The 24,627-nt window shown below is 36.7% G+C and overlaps 1 protein-coding gene across 1 annotated transcript in view; it reads left to right on the top strand.

Moving 5' to 3' along the window:
* Window positions 1-24,627, top strand: part of LOC131429681 (cuticle protein 21-like) — a 31,033-nt gene extending 6,406 nt beyond the window's left edge. The window contains exons 2-4 of the mRNA XM_058593972.1: window positions 22,466-22,546; window positions 23,089-23,205; window positions 23,976-24,627. Of these exons, the coding sequence (XP_058449955.1) occupies window positions 22,466-22,546; window positions 23,089-23,205; window positions 23,976-24,410 (633 nt within the window). The 3' untranslated portion in view covers window positions 24,411-24,627. The remainder of the gene's footprint in view (window positions 1-22,465; window positions 22,547-23,088; window positions 23,206-23,975) is intronic.

Below are 24,627 nucleotides of genomic sequence, written 5' to 3'. Positions count from 1 at the left end.
ATTTTTTTTTAAGATTTTCCCCATTTTCAGTGTTGGTATACAATTTTTAATTCACTTTGCCCTATTTTTCCGGATCCGGAGGTCGGATCTGTATGAAATTCATGAATTAAGCATGGGACCACAGGACCTTTCATTTGAATCTAAGTTTGTGAAAATCGGTCGCGCCATCTATGAAAAAAGTTAGAACACATATTTTCTTTTTTTTTTGCAAATTTTACCCCATAACTCCCGAACCGAAAGTCGGATAAAAATTATATTCAGAAACTTTTCATGGGACCTCAACACCTTTCATTTGAATCTAAGTTTGTAAAAATCGGTTCAGCCATCTCCGAGAAAAGTTAGTGCAAAAAAACGTTACATGCACACATACGTACATACACACACAGACATTTTGCGTACTCGACGAACTGAGTCGAATGGTATATGATACTCGGCCCTCCGGGCCTCGGTTCAAAAGTCGGTTTTCACAGTGATTGCATAACCTTTCTATATGAGAAAGGCAAAAAGGATTTTCATCCGTACTTTGACGATTCGACGCAGCCACACAGCGAGATTTGCGCTTGTAGTCCAGTGAAAAGAAAGTCCATTGGACTATATACGAAAATTATCAGACGAAAATGGCAATATAGCCTTAGTTGCTGTGCCAGCAAATCGGCGTCATTTCAAGTGAGGTGACGCCAACCAAAAAAGAAGAAGAAGAAATTGTTGATATTCTGCAACTCTCGATGGTTATCCTGTCTATGATTCAAATTGGAAATTTATCAAGTAAAATGAAAGTACAAAGTAGAACAAGAGCAATCCATGGAAGCTCAATGATTTGTTACTAATTTTCACTTGAATGCATCACCCAAAATTCTTTCATCGGAGTTTTATCGATGTATGCAATATTGATTTAATCGATCAAAAGTTCAACCTTTGCACTACTTATGGACGGCTTAAAACCTTAAGATTAAAAGCTCCGTAATCGAAAAAAATCCTTTTAAGTGAATCCATACTAGTAGTACTTTGAAATATGCTAAAAGCTGAGAAAAAATATAATTTTATAGTGCCGAATGAATTAAGCATAAACCAGAATTGATTCAGATATCGGCTTTGGAGACGTGTGAAAACCAGAATACGAATGTCGATTGAAGTAGGAATCTGAAATTCCCGACCAAGGGTTTGGTTCTGCTGACACTCAGTTACCACAGTGAAGATCTCAACCTCATCCTTTATACCAGAGAGAGTGAGCTCCGATGCCAGCAAATAATCTGCAACATAAGCGAATAAAAGATTTCCTAAACAACTCAGCTAACTTGAATTGAAACGTTGTCAACTAATGAGAAGAAAACTGACAAAAAAAATCCATTTCACAGCATCTTCCCTAGACGTGATTTCCCTCTGGCACTGGGGATGTGTTTCATTACTTGCAGGCAAGGAATTTCAATCGAAACCAAAATGCTTTGCCGAATCGGTTTTGAAAGAAACATTTTCAATCAATTTCTGCAATCTAGTCTCGCAGCATCCGCGAATGTGAACCGAGCTGAGTTGTACGTGTGCAATCCTTGCAACCCACCGACTGTCAACGGATTCCTACTTTTCACTCACCGGTTGCTAAAACCTAGATTCTATCGATTTTATTTCACAAATACTTTAATTATATGTGTTCATAAGTAGTTTGCTTCCCTAACTGTTAGAGTCGAATGATATTTCATTTTCGCAGTATCAATTTCAGTTTTAAAATTGTGATCTTGCAGAATTCCTACTTCGACTTTAAAAGAAACGAAATTCCTAGAGCTAAGCAACAAAGCTTGATAAAAAGCTAATATCAAACATTGAATAACATTTTCAGTGTGCTGACAGGTGCGTTATCGTTCAAACTCACACACGCAGCTTTTCGTCGATTAAAGGAAAACAACGGCAATAATCCTGTGGTGTGGATCTTCGCCAAGACCAGTAAGAAGTTTTTCCATCCGATTAGCATCGTTCCGTGACTGAAACACGTGGAAATCTGATCATGGTGGTTTACTTTCTCAATTATATTTAAACTTGTTCTTGTTTCCGACTCGCACAAAACACGCCACGAACTTCGCCAGGAATTCAATTTTTCCCATCAAAGCTCCATCGCTAGGTTGGTACCCAATTACTCAATGAAATGAATTTCCGTTCCCCGCCGTTCAATCCTCCCCGTACCATCCCTCGTCGAACCGTGGTACGTCGCTATCATTATAAAGTTTGCGGTACTTCCCGAATGACGACAGTTGAACATTAATTTCATAATCCCCTCCCACAGTCGAAAATATCGGCTGTTATTTACGTTTAGTCCTGATCCTTGCTGGGCCACGCGATGTATTCATTAGAGCGGTGCGAATTTCCGAACAATGCTTTAATTTGTAAAAGTGGGGAGCACCAACTCAATGAAAAATCCTTGAGAAATTACCACAAAAAGATGGTAATAAACACGACTGAACATCAAGAGTGCAGCCCTCTGAATAATTTCCTATTCGAGTGAGTAATCTGAAAACCACAGTTCATCTTTGCACCGATCTAATATTCACATAAAGATGAAAAGATGATGAATCTTTTTATAAACTCAATTAATTGATTATGATTACAGCTTAATCTAGATCAAACCCCATCGAGAGGGCTCATTAAAATGCTCTCGGTAGAGTAGTTCAACTTCCGGGGGAAAAAAGGTTATCTCCGGCATTTTAATCAGCTCCTAGTGAACTTCCAGACGTTTTCTACCAGACAGGCAAAAACAGAAAATTATCCTAAAGATTATCAACCCTCGATTCAGACACTTCTCGAAAAAGTGTTGATGTACTTTTTTCCTACCTACGACGCACCAATTACTCATGGCATTCGACCCCCCACTTCCTTCTCGACTCAGCTGTACAACAAATGGTCCTCGGCATGGTTCGTAAATTGTTTCCGTATCCCCAGCACTAGGACTAAAGAGAAGCTTCATTAGAATTGGAACTTTTTCGACACGACGAGTTTCATCTCTTTCCATGCTATGTATATCTGATCCATCTTTCTATTGTGTCTAAACAAAAGCTGATGTCAGCAGGAAACCAAGGTAGGCTATGTCGTCTGTGCAGCAACAGGAAGTCCGTTTAATCGGGCATAAGAAACTGGCAAGGCCATCGCCTAACGACGATGTCAATTTGCATGCCGTCATCGTTCGGAGCAAAGTGTCGGACTGGTTATGAAAGGACGAACGAGACGAACACAAAACAGGTACCATTCCGACATTGGTCTTGAAGCGTGAAACAATAGGCACATGTCTCGATGTTTTCCAGTTTGGTGTCATATATGAAAATGGTGAGGGTCTACGTTTTGGTTTTTGGTTGTTTGAATTGCGATTGATTTGCTGACGAGTATCTAACCAAGTCGCTCTACCGGAATTACCTCTCCTAGCCTGGATTATGGTTTATAGAATATCTAGTTCCTAATGAACTGGAAGAATTTGACATGGTTTTGAGATTGAAATTTTTCAAACAATTTTTGCCATACGATCCGATAGCAGAAATTCAGCCGACTTTCGCATTGCTAGTCAAATCCCGATTCAATTACGGATCGCAAAGAATTTATTTTGGAGAGAAAACTCTTCGCAGGTGATTTGATATATAAACTGTGTCGGTTATTGATTACTTATTTTTTATCAGAAACAGTAAGAACTCAGTTCATTTAATTATCTACTGATTACCATTTACGAATGAATCAATTCATCTAATACAATATTTTGACGAAAATATAGAATTTACCAGTAATGTAGTTCAGCTTGAATAATTTCTTTTCTTTAAATAAAAATTTCAAGCGATGTCGACAGCACTTCATTCATCACTGCACGATGGAACTTCATAAAATAATTTTACCCTTTTACCTAATGATGTTCATCATTTTATTGGGACAGGCAAAAGATTGTATGACAGAGAAAGACAACAAAAAATGTATGGAGATTAACTATAGAGCGGTCAACTTCATAAAAAGTGCACGTACTCCAAACTTGAGTTACCACCTATCTACTCATTTTTCAGTTAAGGGACGAAGTTGACAAAATTTGAGTAGTTTTTACTCAAAATAAGAAAACATTTTTTTTCCAAAATTTGAATTCCTTTCAAAGCAAAGCAAAGTCCTGGCATTACATTCCTTTTGTGGAATTTGGCCTTTTTTTTTCAACAGACTTCGCAGCCGATTCTTAGTGTACAGAATCATTGCATGGCTAGTACTATGGATCCTACAGACACTAAGAATCCTTCCAGGTCGGGGCTCGAACATACGACAATTGGCTTGTAAGACCAGCGTCCTATGCATTGAGCCGCCAACCCGGGACATTACTTGAATTCCTTGCACTCGAAATAAAAAAATTCTTCTAAGTTAATGTTTGTATACAAAGTAATTCTTCTTTCTATTAAATCAAAAGCGAAAAAAAAATGATTCAAAACCGTTTCCTTTTGACTAGTTTGGAGTCAAAATTGAACGATATTGATATTCTTATACCACAAAATTTCTATTGAAGACATCTATGATTGATGATTCATGATTTCAAAAACCGAATCTAGAAACGACAATGAAACACGATGTTTTCTTAAATTCGATAAAAATATTCCGAGGATGAAAACGCACTGAACTGCAAGAAGCATTTTTTTTACTCAAATGTTTGAAAACTCAACGATTACTCTAATGTATGAATAAATACGAGAGAACCCATGGCCTGCAAGGATGGCTTTTATCGTATCAAAGAACGCTCACTGGTAACTCTTCACACGATTGAACCAGTGCCATCAAAGAGATACGGATATCATCTCAACAACAAAAACCCGGCATGGCTCATTTAACATAGAATCGACACCAGTGCGAGATCGAATTTCTCTCGATGACATTTTTGAGAATCAAAGGTTAGCACGCTGCTGTGGGGATCCTCTCTGAAGCAACAAACGGTCGCTTATTCTCGTTTCGCGATCCGATTCTACACAGGCAGTTGATAATTGCGATAGAATCATCTCTTGGGGAATTCCACACAGCAACGATCATTATCAGACTGTAAATTTTTTTTTAAGGGCGTGAAACACTCAGAGTATGAAGTGAAGCGAAGAAATGTAGAATAATTCTCTCGCGGTTCATGCATTGAGAGACTCGAGTTCTTGTAGCATCTTCCACCGAATTGAAAATGTTGTATACAATATAGATAGCAATATAGCAGCTTCTGTCAAATTTTCGGCAATCACCAACACTCAAATTTTGACATATTTTTTAGTTTATGAACTTTAGTAATCGCAACTGAAACCATGAGTTTTGTTCATAGAGCGTGTAGTGTCTTATTCACAGTTTCTAATAGTGAGTTATTTTGAAATATGCCTCTGTAATCAATGAATCTGAATTTAACATAATCGGAGAAGAATGAGAAGACAGAAATATCTTTTGTTTACGCATATTTTGCTTCGTACGTTCAGTCATATTTCATCGTAATTCTTTAATTCGGCTAAATTAGAGGTTATTATGAAAATATCTAGACTTCGTCATTAAATAATTTAATAAAGCCACACTCGGCAGTCCCATGTAGTAACTTCGAACTATGGAAAGGAGAAAAAGTTGCTCTTCCAGAAAACACATGTTATTATCCGACATCGAAATTCAAATCCGAGAAGAAATGATAATTCACAATTTCAATATTCTGATATCAGTTTTTTAAAAGTCAACGCACATGAGCTACTTCAATACTATTTGTGACTGGATTAATCATTTTCCAATTTGGTGAAATGTTTTAAAAAAATATGAAATAATTTTTTGGAATGTTCAATTTTTTTGTTGTTTTTAGTTTATATAGTTTTTTTTACCTCGGTCAGTTTCCCGTTGACTTTGATGAAATGTAAAAACTAAGTTCCAGACAGCTTCTAATGCGGTAGTACAATGTGTTAAAATTCAAAATAAAACAGGGACGGGTATAGCGTGGTAGGTAAGTTGATACCTTCTACGTAGCTTGCCTGGGTTCGGTTCCTAACCCTGCACAAAGGGTCAGACAATTTTTCTGATTCGAGAGGCCAATCTCTATAATCGAAACAAAAAAAAAATCATTAAATCCAACACAGTTTAAACAGCTGTAACCATTGCAAAGAGTGCAATTATGTCATTCGTTCTACGCAGATGGGTAAAACGAACTACAGAGTGAGATGATGGGAGGATGATTAGAGCAGTTTGTGAAACTAGGTCATCCAATCGGAACTTGTACACGATGAACTTCAGCCGGCCGCAGTATCACTTCAGCCGGCCGCAGTATCATGTACGTGTTCAATGCTATTTTATTGGCTTGCATTCTAGAATGTGCTTCTGCATATACCAAAATAGCTTAGTTGATAGAGCATCTTCATGCTAAGGACAATTTTGTCCTTCCTTTGGCGATACTTTTAGGCAAATTTTCAGTTTTTCGCTACTTCATTCACTACTTCATACGAACCGTGAGAGCCGTTTTGTCATGAAAAAAAACCGATCACTTCCTTGCAATTTTCCGTTTCGTTTTGCCGTTTTTGATCCACCAGAGGAACATTTCTATCGGTTGGCATGCTGGGTCTATCACTCGGCTCTTTCTCATAAACATTTGAGCGTCTATATTTGGAACCACGCTTTTCTTCACTCGCTACAGTAGGTCCATAAAGCTACAAAGGATACTTTTGCACACAAAAATCCTGTTACTGCGTGAGCTCCATGGATGACGGGAACAACGATTGTTTAGTGTACGCACAGAATGGCAAATAACTACTGAATCAAAACAGCACTCCAAAAAGCTGTACTGAAATGTAGAAGTTTAAACGGGTTGTGACTGTTTGCTTTTTCCAGTGGTATATCTCTTAGCGTTTTCTCTCGTTTCCAGTGATGGAAAATAAAAATTATATTCCCAATAGCAGTCTTCCCGGGTAGATGTAAATAATCTTGATGTTTCTATGCTTCTATGCTGCTATAACGATACTTGATATTTTCTTGATATTTCATCGAAGGAAAACATCTGCTTAGCAGCAAAATTAGTTATTATATCTTATTTTGTTATTAATGAGATATTCCAATTTCATTGAGTACAGTTGGTTAAGTAGTACTATTTTCAAATAAAATACAATTGAATAAACTGCGTCAGATTCAGTTAAGAGAAATGTTTATGATTTTATTCTATGTTGAATGCTAGAATATCAAATAACTGAAAAACTTATCTTTTACAAATATGTTATTCTTGCTTTGATATTATAATGCCAGAATTTAGGTTTTGTTGTTATTTTTTCAAACAGACTTTGTTATGATTTCCTATTGGTTTGCAAATCTCTTCCACCCGAGTCGGTACGAACCAAAAATAAATTATGATAGTAAAAAGATTTCAAAAATAAGTAAATCAAAAATATATTAGTAGCTTTTATTTGAAATCAAGTATGTACACAATCAGTTCAATGAAAATGAAATGATGTTCTCAATCCGAGACCTTTTTCTCCTTAAATTTTCTTCCTTGTCAACTTTGAGAGACACTTTACCATATTCAAAGCCAGTTACTACGACTATTTCACAAGTCGTGACATTCGAATACATGTAGAGTCCCAAACAAGTGGCGACGCCCCCCGGTGAACGACCAAAAGGTAAAAGCCGGGTTAAAGTTATAACAATAATAATAAGGTGCTACGGATAATCATGAGGCAATACATTTGGTGTTTTCTAGTCATTGTACAACACAACGTGCAATGCTTCGTGTATGCCTATTTTTTATACGAGATTATATCTAGAGAATTTAGCTTAGTTTTCTGCGGTTTACGTAACTTTTAAAGCAGGGGTGGAAATAAGCAAATTTTTTGATTCACCGTAAATAAAAATAGTCAGTATTATCTTTTCATATCACATATTTTTTGTAGATATTATAATAAATTTTGAAACGAATGATTTTTGATAAGATAAAATTTGGTTTCACTTAGAATTTAAAACGGTTTTCAATTTCATGTCAAATAACTTAAAATATAATCACAATTTTAGATTTGTAGCCTAATTTATTAATTCACAGTGTTCGGTTTTTCGATTCAAAATCGGAAATCTTGATTCAAATTTTCATGCGCAAAGTGGACTTATTTCCACCTCTGTTTTAAAGTATATACATGCTTTGAGAGTTATCAACAGCCACTCAGAAGTTTCGTTTGGTCGTAAATTCGTGTGTATAGACCGCCAGCGATTAGTTGAAAAAGCATGTATCATACTTCCTTTTCCTGTCTTTTTATTCTATGATTCTATGCATACCACAGCTATGGCCGAAATTAGCTCAATATCTTCAAAGAACCTTTTGATGGGATATAAGAACATATTTCGTAGCTAGACTATAAACAGGAAAATGATAATTGAACTGAAACGAACATGACGGCAAGCTGTTTTAGTCATATTTATTCGTACAAATCGTGAATTTCAAATGTACTATTTTTACAATATTTAAAATATAAGTTAAACGAAGTTGGTGTTTTCAGTTTTTGTTATAATTTTTATATTTGAATTTAAAATCGACAGACCTAGTTTCTTTGCATGTTTAAATCATTAATTGAGACACTAACAATGCTAAAAGCTAAGCCATTGAGATAAAAACAGGTTTGTTGCACTTTTCCGATTTTTACTTTCAGTCTTAAAAATAATGTCAGTTTCTACTTTGATTTTTAGTTTGTTCTCTTCGCTTCTACTTGAGCACTGTGACTAGAAAGTTTTTCTTGAATTTTCTTTACAAAATATCCTGTAGTAAGTTTTAGTATCGTTAAAACTAATAAGGAAACAGTTCTAGTTTTGTTTGAACGATACGTAATGTCACTCGCTGTCAGATTTTGCTAGCTTTCCTAAAAATCGACCAAAAAAGTACCAGTAATCATTGAGCACTCAACCGGTATTTAAATTTCTAGGAAAGCAACAGGCAAGCAATACAAGCCGGTAGTCCTCCGAACGAGCAAACCATAACCGTGAAATTTTTCGGCATTAAAACTGTCTTCGGTTCTTCCTTTCGAATGAATTTCCAAGTAGGGTAAAGTGTTATAATATGCCCCTCTTAAGAAAACATTGAGATATTTCCAAGTGTATTGATATATTTTCCTCGAGAATGTAAGTATTTCATTGCAATACGGATGAGGAGCATAATTTTCAATGACTCCAACAGAAAAGATGAGAATTGATTGATATAAACACATTCTTAGTTTTTTTCGCTCGCCTCAGACATAATCCCCCAGCAGCCGTAAAATATGTCTCACAACAAATCAGTGGCATGACACACAATAAAAAACATTTTATCCCACAACAATGATGCATTATGCTTCTTGAAATGTCCATAAAGTTACTGTTTTGAGATAATCAGTATGTCAAATCAAAGAAATGGCGGATAAAACATCTATTTAGTCGAAGCAAAACTTTATATCGAACTGTCAAATGAAATTTTTAGTGTTTTCATACTTTCCTGCAAACGACAACCACCAAACTTGCACAGCAGAAAGATCCTACGAAAAGATAGTGTTAGTGATAAAACTTTGGTTCAGAAAAGTCTTCAATGCTTAAGAAAGCAAAGGGGGCATTTTGGCCAGCAGGGACTCTTTATAAGACCTTCCCCTACGCAGGCGGGATTAGTAGGCGAGGAATGAATTTTCCAGTTATTTGTTTTGCAAAATGTTCGGCTTCTCTAGTGCTTCTCGGAACGTGGATAAACAGAAACAAAACTTGAACGACTGAAGAGGTCACATGAATTCGTTGTCGGGAATAAAAAATACCGATCAGTTTCGAGCGGTAACGGTAACTCTGTTGGAAACGGTTTTTTTTTCTTTGTTTTGAATGCATGTATTATCATTCGATTAACTACATCACTGGGTTTCATTTAACCGATGTGATAAAATTCCGTATTATCATAAAAAAAGATGAACTCTTGTAATCCGATTCAATTCACCACTTGAAAACCCATTCATTGCAATCGCAATTGGTATATTTCATTCGAATTTTTGCTTTGTTAGAAAAGGCTGCATTTATTGAGCATAGATTGTAATATCCGCAATACGAAAAATTCGAGCTCCGATTAAAATAACCCGCGGACATGAATGCTTTCGCACGTACTTCCATTAGTGCGGCGGTCGACTACACTAATGCTGGGCACCTGGGAAATTTGATACTGACGCTAGCCTGATTAAAATTTGAATAAATTGTGTTTTATTTTAAGTTTTAAGTTGAAAATGCAAATCGTCTCGCTTGAAATTAAAGTGGGGTCGCAAACTACATTAAAAAATCTGTGTCAAAATCCAGGTACTCTTTAGCTTTTCGTTCCAGAAGCCAATGAATTTTGCTGCGATGGTGTTGCTGTCAACAATATGTTAAGCTACGTTCATACCGTTACGATGCGCACAAGATACGATAAGAGGGAAATGTGGAAATATAATTTTAGTTTCAGTAGTGGAATGTGCGCATCGTGTATTTGAACAATTATTAAATAGCTAGACTTTTTTTGGAAAAATGAAAAACCAAACTTTTCGCAATAAAATTTATCACTACCAAACATGCTTTTGATTTTTTTTCTTCGCAGAACTGTAATCAGTTTTTGAAGATCATAAACAGTTAAAGTTCCGCTCATCGGGGATGATTTCAACACTGAACAGTAGTATTTGTAATAAAATTCCCCACAGTCCAAATACGCAACTCTAAACTAGCCACGTTTAGTAAAAATTGTCGAAATTTCAAGTTATTATAAGTGAATTTTATAAATTCACACCATTTTCTTTACTCCCTCCGAGATGCAGTTCCGTCTTGCATTAACGTGACAAATACACGGTGGGTTTGATGACAGTATATCGTGGACAAAAATTACATGTAAAACAGAGAAACAAATTAATGCTACAGATTGGGTTTTGGGTTGAAAAAACAACAAGTTGAATATCATTATCTTCGTATAGTTAAAAACCTGTTATCTATGTAAGGTGGCGTTTGTAATGCTTGTAATGTCCCACTACGTTCAACTTAATGCATCGATGTAGCTGAAGCAATAAAGCTTTGATTTGATGTACATAACTGTCAAAACAATTAGTTTGGTAAAACCAAATCTGAGTTAATGTTTCGAAAATCGAAATGAAACGAATCAAGAATTTAATGTCAATTTGACGTAATCTCTATCACATACTTTTAAAAATAAAATTAAAGATAAACTCAAAATCCTGCTGTACGATACGATCCATTGAGAAATGTTGGGTCAATAATCGTAAACCAGTTATCTCAGTAAAAATGTAATTTTATTAACCCTTCGTTAATAAGCCGGGGTAAAAGAAATGATATAAAAAAGCGTCGACTAGTTCCGACAAAATGCCATGGAAACAATACAAGTAACAAAGGAAGCAAACATATGTTTATATTCAGTACATAATAAATTCTTGCTTCAATTGACTTCGATGCTTCGCGGGATGAGGCAAAAACAATCCAAATAAATTCTAAGCAAAAGTTCTAAGGTTTTTACTTTCCTATTTTTAGAATCACTGGATATGAAGCAAAATTGCTCAATATCGTTCATACCGTAACTATTGTTTCGAATAAAAACAATCATTGTCATAGTTATGACGTATCTAGCGATCAGACGCTTGTTGTTTTGCTTCAAAAGACTGAAATTGACAGTGAACCGAGCTCAGGGATACATAAGAAATCGAAGACCACTCTATCTTGATTTTATGTTTGATAAAATGATCAACTTAATAATCACCGAATTAATATATATGGGAAGCAAATATTATCACTACATAATATTACCAAAAGTGACAGAATTAATCGAAATGTGAATCGTAATGATAAACTTTCTGCAGAGATTCGTTCAATATTGTGCGCATTTTCTGGACTGAATCTTGCCCTTATATTGTTGCCGCAGCACTAACCTGGAAATTCACAGCAGAGTCCAATGCCGCGATGATTAAGAGCAACGTCAGCTGAACTGTCATATCCTATTCATCAATCGATAATAACGTGTTACACCGTAAAGAGTTTGTAGTGCTTCTGCAGAAGTTCGCCTAAGTATTACAAAACGTTCCATTATATTTTTAAACCGAACAACCTAACTTATGTCATTTTCATTCAATCACAAGCTGCCATGAAATTCGGTCAGTAATGCAGACAATTAGCTTGTTCGTTTGTAGAAAGCTTTCGTCGAATTGTCTGTAAATTTACAGTTTTGCGCTGTACAGATCAACCAGGAAATTTCAATTCCAAACGATCAGGCGTATTTGCTAACTTTCAAAGCTTGGATTAACATTTTCTTTATTCGTTATTTCCGTAGCCACCTCTTTGAACTCGTTTTGAATTTTTAGTTACAAAATCTTGTTAGATAATAAAAGTAAGACTCGTTGGAAAGAAGAAACATTTTTGTAGTTCATCCGCTGTCTACCGTTTGGGGAATACCGAATCCTCCCAAAACTTTCATTCGAGACTAACTTCGCCAATTTCGCTAATGATAAAAATCGCGCGACAGATGTTTAATCAGGCGGATTGACGGAATTCGGCAATATAAATATGGTAATTATTACCGCTTGAGAGAAGTTCTCTGTAGAGAATACAGGCAAAGAAAAATTGCGAAAGTGAGACATTGATTGAGATTGATTGTTCATGCTGGAAGTGAAAAACGGAAAATATGCTACGATTTAGATTCACTGTTTATGTTCCGAGAGTAAATGTTATGCATTGAGACTGTCTGTTTGATTATGCTTGCGCATTTCATCTCTCAAATATGACGGATATAACTATCGTGACGTCTTTCAATTAGGACTCGATTTTGAGAGAAGGAAACACATTATTCGTATTACTTTTCGCAGCCGTTTCTAGTAGAACTGTTCCGATATGTTAATAGAAGCTGAAAACTCAAATTTATATCGCTAGTGCTTGGTAATGAAAATGTCTACTACATTCGTATGTGCAACCATGGGTTTGAAACTCGGGAACACAAATCTGAAGGAATTAAATCAAATTTGTGCGCACGAAACTAGCAGCACTGTACACCAGAGATGCCAGATATTTTCATAGAAAATCTGTATTCTTTGTATAAAAAATCTATATTAATCTGTATTCACTAATAAAATGAAATTCTTGCAACAAAATGATGATAAAAGATGTTATTCCAATAGATTGTGGTTGTAGGATGGTAGATTCAATCAGTCAATTCAACGGCGAAGTTTCATAGTTTTTTTAATCCACAATTGAATTGCAATTCCATATATTTATCTAGTTTGAATTTGATGACTTTATAATTTGACATGGAATTGCAATGCCCAATATGCAACGTCAACTCGGTTAATACAACTCTCAGTTTGACAGTAAAGTTCCATGATGCCATTACATATGCCTTAAATAAAGTACTGTCTCTGAGCGTATCTTTTTCCAAAAAATTTTTCAAAAGGGCGTACAAGCAAGTGACAGTTTCTCTTTGTCTACTTTCTCTTCAAGATTAATTACTAAGCGGTTTCCACATTTATCACTCAACTCTATGCATGCAATGATACCCGAAACTTTCGACTTTCAAACAGAATAGTGATATCAAAGAAAATCTTTTTAATCACATCACAATAATCGAAAGAGAAAGTGATTGAAGAGAAACTGTCACTTGCTTATACGCCCTAATGAAAAATCAACCGAGAAGTGAGTGATATATTTAACATGAAATGCTGAATGCGATACTGTGCGATGGCGTTGCTAAACTAAAAACCAGCCCGGTGGCAAGGATAGGGCGCTCCAGTAAGTGCTATCGTAGCCAACATCTGGGGCATTTGGTGGGCAATCAGAGCGCTCTGAGTATGATAAACAAACATTCGAGCATAAATATTCTACCGAATCTCAGTAAAAATGTTCCACTAGGGGGTCCAGATTCGAATTGGAACAGGAATTATTATTCGTTCCCAATCTCCCAATCTATTCTTACCGTTTGGTTGAAAAAAAAACTCAAATACTTCACAGAGCTACATCTGATGAATAAAAACGGCGCGAGATTCTGGCAGCAGTTAGATAATAATCCATAAACTCAAAGCCCAAAAATAACTGAAGCAGTTAACAAAATACGTGAAATAAGTACGACAACAAATTCAAAACAAACGTAATACATCAAATTATTGGATCTCACAAGAATTACTGATCTCAGTGACAAACCGTCCCATCCTTCAATGTAGCTCAAATATCTTAAAACCAGCAATCATTTCGATTCAAAGATTGACTTTGTAAACGCGTTTTCATGTGACGGACTGGCGTCAGTTAGCTGGATGACGCTAACACAGACTAACAGACAGGACACTCAAATTAGATTCTTCAATCATTTTAACGGTCATTTTGAATATTCCTTTATTTGGGACAGTACTCACATATGTCATGATGGCGCCACGTTACCCTATCAAAAACATCCTGTCTGTCATCTAGACTGTGTTTATTTTTTTCATTTACCAACAGAGTTGCCATTCATACAGAATTACCTGTAATGTATTGAGTTGTATACCTCCATGCGAATTTCATGCAGGGTACAGATTTAATACATATTGCCAAAACTATATACATAATTGTGCCTACTTCTCATCCTCCAACGCAATACAAAATCGAACCAATATTTACTTGCTTCTGGTCTGCCGCCACTTAATTTCGGGTGAAACTTCCAACACAATAAAAAATAGTCTAGATGAACAACGTTGAGTCAAATAAATGGTTACCTTCCAACATCGCGAAAAAGTTAAATATATTATCAACGTAATCCAAAAATTTATTGTGACGATTCATTTTCAAATATTTTGATGAAATCAGGCATCCCTGCAAGCAGCTGATCGGTGTTGACAAACGAGGGGAAACCAACTAGTAAAAAAACTTGTACATATCACAAGGGGTGTACAGATAGTAAATAGTTCGCGCAGTACAATATAGGTGGAACTAGTGCATCACGAAAAATTATTTTTATAAGAATTTACACATACTGTCATGTCTGTTAGTCTGTGACGCTAAGTCAATTCAGTTTGGCGTCGATCGTGTTTGTGTCAAAATGTGTACGTTTTTCACTGATTTTTTGAAAACATTTAATTTCTGTGCATTGTGATGATGGTCTGGTTAATGCTTCCAAATGTTAATTTCGTAATGAATCCGGTGATTATTGAGTGCTTTCGATTACGTGAAAATAGAATTATTATTGCGTCTCGATAATGAATTGTATGTACGGGGCTAAACCGATTTTTTTGAACGGTGGGGCTCAACCGGACACATAATTTTCGATTTGAAATTTTTAACGTTTTATTGAAACAAACCTAAATATTAATATTTATATTCCCATTCTTTTTCTTATAACTTCTTAAAACTAGATTGACTATACATTTAAATAAAACGTTCATTATATGTTATCAAAAAGTCTTCAATAAAGTCTCAAGTTTCAGCATCAAACATTTGGTACTGCAGGGTGAAAAGTTTCGGGGTTGAAACCAGCAGACAATTCATTGGAACACGGTTTTATTTCTTTTGCCCTCATTTAGTTATCTTAAGATTTGACACCCTACGGTGTTTAAGCTTTGAAATGCTGTAACCTTCACTTGAAACTAGCGAAACAATATCCCCAAGGCTTCGAAACTTTTCTAAACAAAGTAAAAATTGCAGAACATTGCGAATCCGAACGCAAACGAATTCTTTCTCATAAGAAATTCGAAAATTTACGATCCAAGAATTTTTCAGGCCGCCCCCCAAAACCTCCAGTACAATTTTTGGAGGATTTTCTTGTAAATCGTTCATCTTAAAATTTTACCAATGAACAAACTAATCTTCTAAATCTTGGTTTAAATTATGCAATTCCGTCAAAAGTAAATAAGTTATTATAGACATATAAACAGGTTTAAATAACTGTGATCCTTCCTTTTCTCAAATTAATGACGCCAGAACTATCGTAGCTGACGTCATTAAAAGTACTTCTTTGAATAATCAGCAAACCATAGATGAAAAAGAACTAGTGAAACAATTGCGAGAAAAGTCTGTTTTTTATGTAAAGGCTGGAAATAAAGTAGTTATTATGGACAAACAAGATTATGACAACTTGATAACCCAAAAATAATGATGGTTTTTAAGGAAACAAAGAACCGCCCCCTTCCTGAAATTATCAAAAAAGTGGATAAAACTCTTCTTGAATGTCCCCCCAAACTTCAATACCAACCTCAATAACCTCAAAGTTCCTAACCCTTCTTTACCCAAAATCGAAAGACTACCAAAGGTTCACAAACCTGGTAACGAAATAAGGGAAATTATTTCTTCAGTGGGAGCCCCTACCCAAAAAATCTCCAAATGGGTTAAAGAATACCATTATATCTTAACCTAACTCGGCTTTGTATGGATATAAATTACTTCAAATTCAGAGGCGGATTTTATAAACAGTTACAAGGGGCACCAATGGTTAATCCGCTCTCCCCGTTTTTATGCGAATTGTTTATGGCAAATCTTGAAGAACTTTTGAAAAACCAGGGATTATTACCAAAATAAAAATAGTTTATGGTCCGGTTTAACCCCACGGTTCCAAAATATAGGATTTTGGGTGTGTCACTTCATCGCGATTTGGTACAAAAACTAATCCATGTTTTTCTAAGTCCAAAATTGGGAATGGAAGCTAAAGGTTTAAGCTACACAACGGTTTAGATAAATTGAGTAAAAACATAGGTCTAAAGGGTGTTTTTTTAACTTCTAAAAGACTTACCCCCCAAAGTTTCTGAAATTTTGAATTCTGGGTCAGTCACTTCTTCGCGTTTTTTTACGAAAACTAATGCATATTTTTCCAAACCAGAAATTGGGAACTTTAGCTTGAGGTTGAACCTAAACAACGGTGTAGAAAGTTTGGCTAAAAAACTTAGTTATAATGGATGCTTTTTTGAATTTCCTAAAAATGTCCAGCTTAGTCCCGGTCTCCTCTAGGAATATAAAAAATAGGTATTGAAACGACGACGCACGTGAAAAATCTATAGTGATTGTGTCATTTCTAGTTTTATTCTGTATCTTGTGTTTAATACTCAACTGATTTTCAAATTAAGTAGCATTTTGGTAAAAACTCATCAAACAACCCCGGTTGAATAGTCAACATTTTAAATAGTTATTTGGTTTATATACTTCATTTTTTTCAAATTGTCCCTTTATTCTTGCAGTATACGTATGTCGCCTATAACTTGTAGGTGTTTATACAGCATCAGATTCCGATTTATTCAGTGGCTAAATCTGATTTAGACACTGTAGGAATATACCTACAAAACACGTGTCGCGTGACACAAAGCAAAACTTTCTCGGACTTTTGATTATTAACTCAAAACTTGCCAATCATATTTATAAATGAAATATTTTCGTTTGGATCAGACCTAAGCCAAACCACCGATAGATTCCTTCTCATTTTTTCACTTTAGGCAACATTCTCGAAAAGCTTAACTGATAAACTTCATGGAACTCCGATAATATAATCAGAAAACTTCACTAGCAAGTTTAAGAACCTCAGTGAATAGAATGAAAAAAAAACTCCAATTGTTTGAAAGCTGGAATTCCACGCAGGCGTGAGTTTCTGTCGATATTTTAGCTGAATTCCAACGAAAACCTGCAAACAATGCCAACAAACAGCCGTTTCCTGTCAAGAACTCCACCTAGCCGATTTTTACATTTACAGCATTTTTACAAGATCAGCCTGAAAGAACCTTTCGCAATAGATTTGAGCTCCCGGATGTATTTATTGAATCATTTTTTTGTTTATACATTTTTTTGTAATACGTGAATACACTGCTTACCTAACCTAATACAGATGATCGAGATTCGGGTATTTGTACCCGAAACCTGACCCGAACCCGAGTTCGACAAGTATTGGTCGGGTTCGGGTACAGAAAAAGATAAAAGGAAGTTTTGACAAAAAAACTCTGACAACGCATTGAAGGCACTTCTGCTGTCCCGTCGCGGAACTGAACCGGATCGGAAAAGTGTGAATAGTCCTTTAACCGACAAGATGATTGTATAATTCTGCCAACGTAATTTCACAGCTGTCGGAATCTAATTATGACGAAGCGAAAATGATTGTTAAAATAGCTCTACGTATGATTTACGCGTGTAACCATCAAAACGATTGCGAATGTTCGGTTCATTTTTTTTAATATCATTTATTTTACCCCGTCTTTAACCATTTTGGTCGTTCACCGGGTAATTTTTGGTTCAAATACAGAATTAAAGAACTATCAGTCTTACTTGCAATTATAAATCTGACTGTAAAGCTAATATTTGTTTGTTTATTTGAAGCATGGAAAATCTCGGTGGAGTTAGTTTCTGTCCAACTTGCTCTCCAACAGGCATAAAACCTCCTCATCTTTTGCATCAACAGATTACAATCATCAAAATGATACATTTCACTTAAACATATTATTACTAAACTAACTAAAACTAATTAGATAGGCATCCTAGGAACAATTTCTTGACAACGTTCCGTGATAGATTAAAGTCGAATGAATTGGAACAGTAGTTGAATGCTCGGTACATGCTGGCAAATGGCTCGTTATACCCATAATTAGTTCTAGCATAGGGGATCCTAAGAAATGAAAAGTTTCTAAGATTACGGCGATGGACATCAATTTGTAAATGCTGTAAGAGCTCGGAGCAGTCCATTCTTGATTGGAGGAGATCAGTCACAAAAGTAGCCTTGCTGACATCGCGACGGACAAATCGAGATCAATCAGTTTGTATCTGGCATGGTAACTTGGAAGGTTCCAAGGGTTTCTCCAAGGAAGCCGACGTAGAGCAAATCGAACAAATTTTCGTTGGATGCGTTGCTTCAATGCGTTGGGTATCGTTTTGGTAGAACGGTGATTAAACAACCGAGGCGTATACAGCGTAGAGCGAACTAAGGCACAAACTAATGCTTTCAAGCAATGTACATCATCGAATTCTTTAGTAACGCGAAAAATGAATCCTAGCAGCAAATAAAAAACCATAAAGGGCAAACAATTTTACCGTAAAAATGCAGAAACTAAATGTTTGATTCTTGCATTATTAATGCTACTATAGAACACAAGCTACAAATGCCTAAATGGATAGACCAAAAATAGCTTTGTTAAAGCTGTTGGACATAAAAAGTTGGATGCGATTGCAAACAAGATCTTTCATTCGAATTCTTCTTTGCTCAATTACCGTTTAGTAATTTATCTGTAATGTTATGATGATTCCCGTTCGAAGTTATTTATTTTCTAGAAGATTACATATAGCTTCACGATTGTTGTTTTGCCTTTGATATTTCTCGAGCTCATTATTAAGTGCTGCTTCTTCTATTTGAACCGCTGCCAAATATATCTGAGTGTATTCGAATATGTGCGTGTGTGTGTTTAACCTATCTCAAGAGCCACTGTTTGGTAGTAATTTACAGAAAAAATATATTTCCATGTGTTTTGTTTATAGATGCAAATGACTTTAATCCTGAACTCAGGGAGGCGTTGACTCAATCGAATTCCGATGACCCATTTCGTATACAGATCAAATCATATTCCGAGGTCACCGTTCCATCGATCAGCCCCGCCTAAATGAAATGCTTGCATCAAATGGATTCAAACATTACAGCAAGACTTTCGATCCCTTGCAATTGGCAAACAATCGATGCGTATTTGGTTTATGTTCTTCAGTTTTGTATAAATAATTAATTTTTTTCTAATCTTACCAACACTCGAGTTGGTATTTAATGTTACATTTTTTACCATATCGAAACCTTCCAAACGTTCTGAACCAGACAATTTCACCCTTGGAACATAGTGTGATATAACACACTTCTGAATATTTTTTCTGTCAACGCTCCTGAATAAAATACCAATAACAAAAATAGAATTCTTATTTATACACAAAAAGCTATCCTTACTTATCAGATGTATTTTGCTTCTTGCGTCGAAATATGTGAGGAAAAATGCTAACTTAGGAATTGCTGCAGTCAGTTTTCATGAGAACGCGTCGACAATTTAAAATCACATTAAGGGTTTTAATACACTTCAGCAATAGGATGTCAATGCGAAATACTTGACCAATTTGAAGGATTTTCAAATATGTTCGCGTTTCAAACCAATTCACACCCTCTCATTCGGCTATTAACGCAGAAGGCAAGCACCCAGTGGACGCCGTTCTATTGACCAAATGTCATCGTAGACACACAGGGAGGCATGAAATAGGAGCTTATGGGCACTTAGTTATCTCACCTGTTGACGATCATCTGAGTGTAGTCAAGTATGTCCAGTTTAAATCTCATGATCACATTGTTTATAAAATTCTCGCAGACAGTGTTGCCTGACCAAAATATTTGATTATTTCTTTCTAAATCATATTCATATATAATCTTGATGTTTGATTAGTCAAAATAACAAAGAAAAGCAAAATGGGATTTCGACAATACCATTTCCAAAATTTCGGTGGAAACATTAAGATGTTTCAAAAAATTATGATTTTCTCCACTCCTTCATGTTCTAAGAGCTCCAAGGAGCTATTCTTACATCGTTGCTTCAGAAATGAAAAGCAGCCCTCGTTTAGAGCTTCCACTGCTTCACGTTCATGTCATGTTTTTTTTATTTATTATGAATTGAGCTGAGTCGAACTGAACTATGATTTTTCACCCAAAAAATTAAGCACCAAAACGGTATTATGATAGCATTATATTTGTTTTTTCATAGCACTAAATAAACAATTACAGCATAAAATCGTTAATGGTTGCACAGTTCATTACTATGCAAGTAATTGCAGTGCTATTAGGCATTTACATTCAAAATACATGGTTTAAACGTCATTTTTAGGTTACAATACGACATTTATGTCATTTTGATGTTGGTATCATGCCAGTTTAACGTCGACAAATCTCAATCACTATTGCGCTTCAAGAAAGTTTTCTTTCGTTTGTTCACTCCACAACAACGTTATTATTCAATAACAATTTATGCATTCCCAGGTAATCAATAAGCACATGCTAATGCCTCATCATGGCAGCAAATGATCGCGAATTGGCATCTCAATCGCTTTTGAGACTAGATTAGGGTCGATTTTGGCAAAATATACGGCTATTCATGGATAATGCTTATTTATGACTAGTGTGCATCCTGAAAGCTGAATTCTGATTGATTTACAACAGATGAGCTTTCAGTTTGCAGATATAAGAGCTATAAGAATTCTGTGATGCTCATTAAAGGCTACTTTACTGCCATCACTAGTGCTTAATTGTTACCGGGGTTAGTAGTCAATTATAATTAAGTTTCGGAAATTTGTAGCAGTATTTCGGTTGTATGAATTAGAACACTAAAAATGTACTTTATCCATCATAAACTATATTATACTCATTTGTATGGTTATAGCCTCTGTTGAAAACTTTTGATTCACCGCAGAACCACAGCAAAAGTACTTTTTTGTTCCTCCAAAAGCCACTTTCCCAATCAACAACAGTCAAATTTGATTAATTTATTACGACCCGAATACCGACAAAGGCCAATCTAACTCAGCGGGAGAAAGGGAAAATTTTCTCTCACCAATATTTGCTCAATAAATGGCGTGTCCTGTCAACCAAAGGAAAACATTGGCGTACTAACCCCCCCCCCCCCCCCTTTGGCGGTATCACCACCGCATTTCATTGTAGTTTCTCCGTCGCCTACTGCGGTTTGTTTCGAAAGAGACAAATACTTCAGATTAAAATAAATTTAAATAAATCGACGAGCAGACTCGTTCCAACGATCCCTAAGGACTAGCCATTCCGCAAGGCAAACAACTTTCTGGTGAGCCTCGAAGTTGGGCTTCACTATTTACCCAACACCCGTCCGACACCCTGCCCTAGGGGAGGGCCTGAAAGTAACACGTTAGGTGCGATGGTGATTCAAATAAACGATTCCGAACCGGGAAAGCGAAACACTGAAGACAGTATTTAACGTAGGAAATAAATCCCCGCATTCGATGAATTGAAAAGTTGCGAGCTGTTCGGTTCGAAAATAGAAACTGCAATATCCGAGTGCTTTTATCGATTCCTAACCTAACAAACTGGTACACATCGGGAACTGGGACCGAATTGGTACAGATTGCTGTTTGTGGAAGGAAACTCCTACTGCTGGTTTCGGGTGAATTCGATTTTCAATTGCTTTTTATTTTCTTTTTGTTTTCTCGCAGTGCAGAAGGATTTGCACGTACGTAGAAAAAAAGATTTAGGACACTGGTTTACGGATTCGTGAAAATCAACTCTATTTACTAAGAGATTTAAATTTGAAACTGTTGAATCGAATCGCACTGAAATAACGCTCTGATGGCGAATGAAATTCTTGGAAACATCCAAAACAAAATGGCAGAATCATATCCTCAGCACAGCACTAACCGAAAACTATTGTTTTATTTTTTCATTTTATTTCCATCTTTTTCCCCTGCTGCATATTTGGACAACTACACCACGCTTGAAAAACTGAAATTGCTGAAATCCGGTGATGATGAAAAACTATCTCTACCCAAAACAAACACCTGCCACCGACAGGTATTCGTTCTGCTCGCTGCCGTCACAGTTGGTGTCAACTCGGTGGCAATTGGCGTTGCCGCCCCAGCTGCCATTGTGAAGGTAAGTTTGGCTTCCTAGCTTCCCATCAAAAACATGATCCAAATCTAGGCAGGCACTTCGGGATACCATAGCAACAATTCGTTGGGAATTTGTTTTTGTTTTACTCGTATAGAGTACACTCTATCATGACGGTCACAATTTAACGTAGAAAATTACTAATTGAGTTTGTACTGCTGACTTGTGGTAGTGCGACTTGAAACCGAACTGAAAACGTAAATAAATTTTCTCTCAAAATCATAAATGAATTCATTAGTCAAGCATATAAACAACAAAATTTCTTTCAGAAAACCAACCATGATAGAAGATTAAAAAACTTGCCACTCAGATATACCATTTAGATACTGTTAAGCTGAAAATTAATCGCCCTTCTGGTGAAATTTCATTATCCTAGATAAATGCTTCAAATTAAATTTAAATTGTTATTTTCACTACCATTACCGCTGGCACACAAAGTAAACTGTTGCCACAGCAGGCAATGGCTTTCATCCCGAGACGGTTCCCTAAAATTGACTAACACTCTTCACACTATTCCATCTCTGCAGACCGAAGAATACGACGCACATCCGCAGTACAGCTTCTCGTACGACGTTCAGGATTCGCTTACCGGCGACAACAAGCAGCAGCACGAAAGCCGCGACGGAGATGTTGTGCAGGGACAGGTACGTATTTGAGATGGTTTCGGTGGAACAGCACTCGACAGGTGGCGCCACAGTTTGGAAATTCAAATTGAACTCATCGTAGAATCACTTTGATCAACACCGTTCATAATTGCACTGTCGTGCAACGTCTGACTTGATTGGCTTGGAAGAAAAAATTTCCAAAGTTGTTTAAATTCGGCTCTCTGTTGTCGTTTAACTCGGCTAGTCATGATTACACACTCAGCTTTAACAAAATCTCTGGTACCAAACCCGCGACTGCCTCCAGTTAATTATTTATGAATCAATTTTTTGTTCCTTCAACCCACATAACATCCACATCGATCTCGCCGACTGACGTCTTTCCGGCTCCGTTCAAAGTTCCAATTTTTCAAAACGAGCCAACACAACACAACCGCACATATCAGGCCGCCAGTGGAAGCTTTCATGATGAGTAATTGAATACGAGTTATATTACCTACACATCCTGGTACTGAAGCACTAGTAAAACACACACACACACACACAAAAAGTACCTACGCGAGCAGGTATTCTCAGCCACGTTCGGTCGAAGTAAAATTTTTGCTGTCGCGGCAGCCGTAGAACTAACTCGTAACTCGGCTTTCGCCTTTCGTCCGTTTCGTGCTGGTGACAGACAAACAAAGATCACGTTTAGATGAACATCCATAATTAATTCTGCCTTCCCGGAACTCAAAGCGCACCAGCTGCCAGAGAAAACGGATTGATTAGATTTGCTTTGGCCCATTTCTGACACTGATTCAATATCTTTCCAGTACTCTCTGGTTGAACCCGATGGCACCCGCCGTACCGTGGACTACACTGCCGATCCCATCAATGGATTCAATGCTGTCGTGTCCAAGTCCGCCGATGCCGCCATCGTTAAGACCGTTGCTGCCGCTCCCGTTGTGAAGACCATTGCCGCCGCTCCGGCGTACGTTGCCCATGCTGCCCCGGCCTACTCTGTTGCCCACGCTGCCCCGGCCTACTCCGTTGCCCATGCCCCAGCCTACTCTGTTGCCCATGCTGCCCCGGCGTACTCCGTTGCCCATGCCCCGGCCTACTCCGTTGCACATGCTCCAGCATACTCCGTAGCTCATGCACCTGCTCTGGCTTACGCTCATGCTCCTTCGGTAGCCTACCACGCACCTGCCGCGGCCCTCGTTCACCACGAACCCCTGCTGGCTCACTCGGCTGTGTATCATCGTTAAACAATCGTCGATTCAAACGCATCATCGTCACGAACTTAGCGGCATTTTAAAAGGACTCGAATCCGGAACAAACTCTACAATCGTAGGTTTTCAACAATGACTCAAATTTGTTCTGTTTTGTAGATACACACACATACACACTGGTTGCAACATAAGATGAGATTATCGTGTAAAGTATTTCTATTGTACTGTTAGTCAATAAATAAGTTAAACTAAA

Source organism: Malaya genurostris, chromosome 2, assembly GCF_030247185.1.
Source record: "Malaya genurostris strain Urasoe2022 chromosome 2, Malgen_1.1, whole genome shotgun sequence".
In the NCBI taxonomy this organism is placed as follows: Eukaryota; Metazoa; Arthropoda; class Insecta; order Diptera; family Culicidae; genus Malaya; species Malaya genurostris.
The sequence above is the reverse complement of the archived record's forward strand: the minus strand, read 5'-3'. Positions and strand labels throughout refer to the sequence as shown.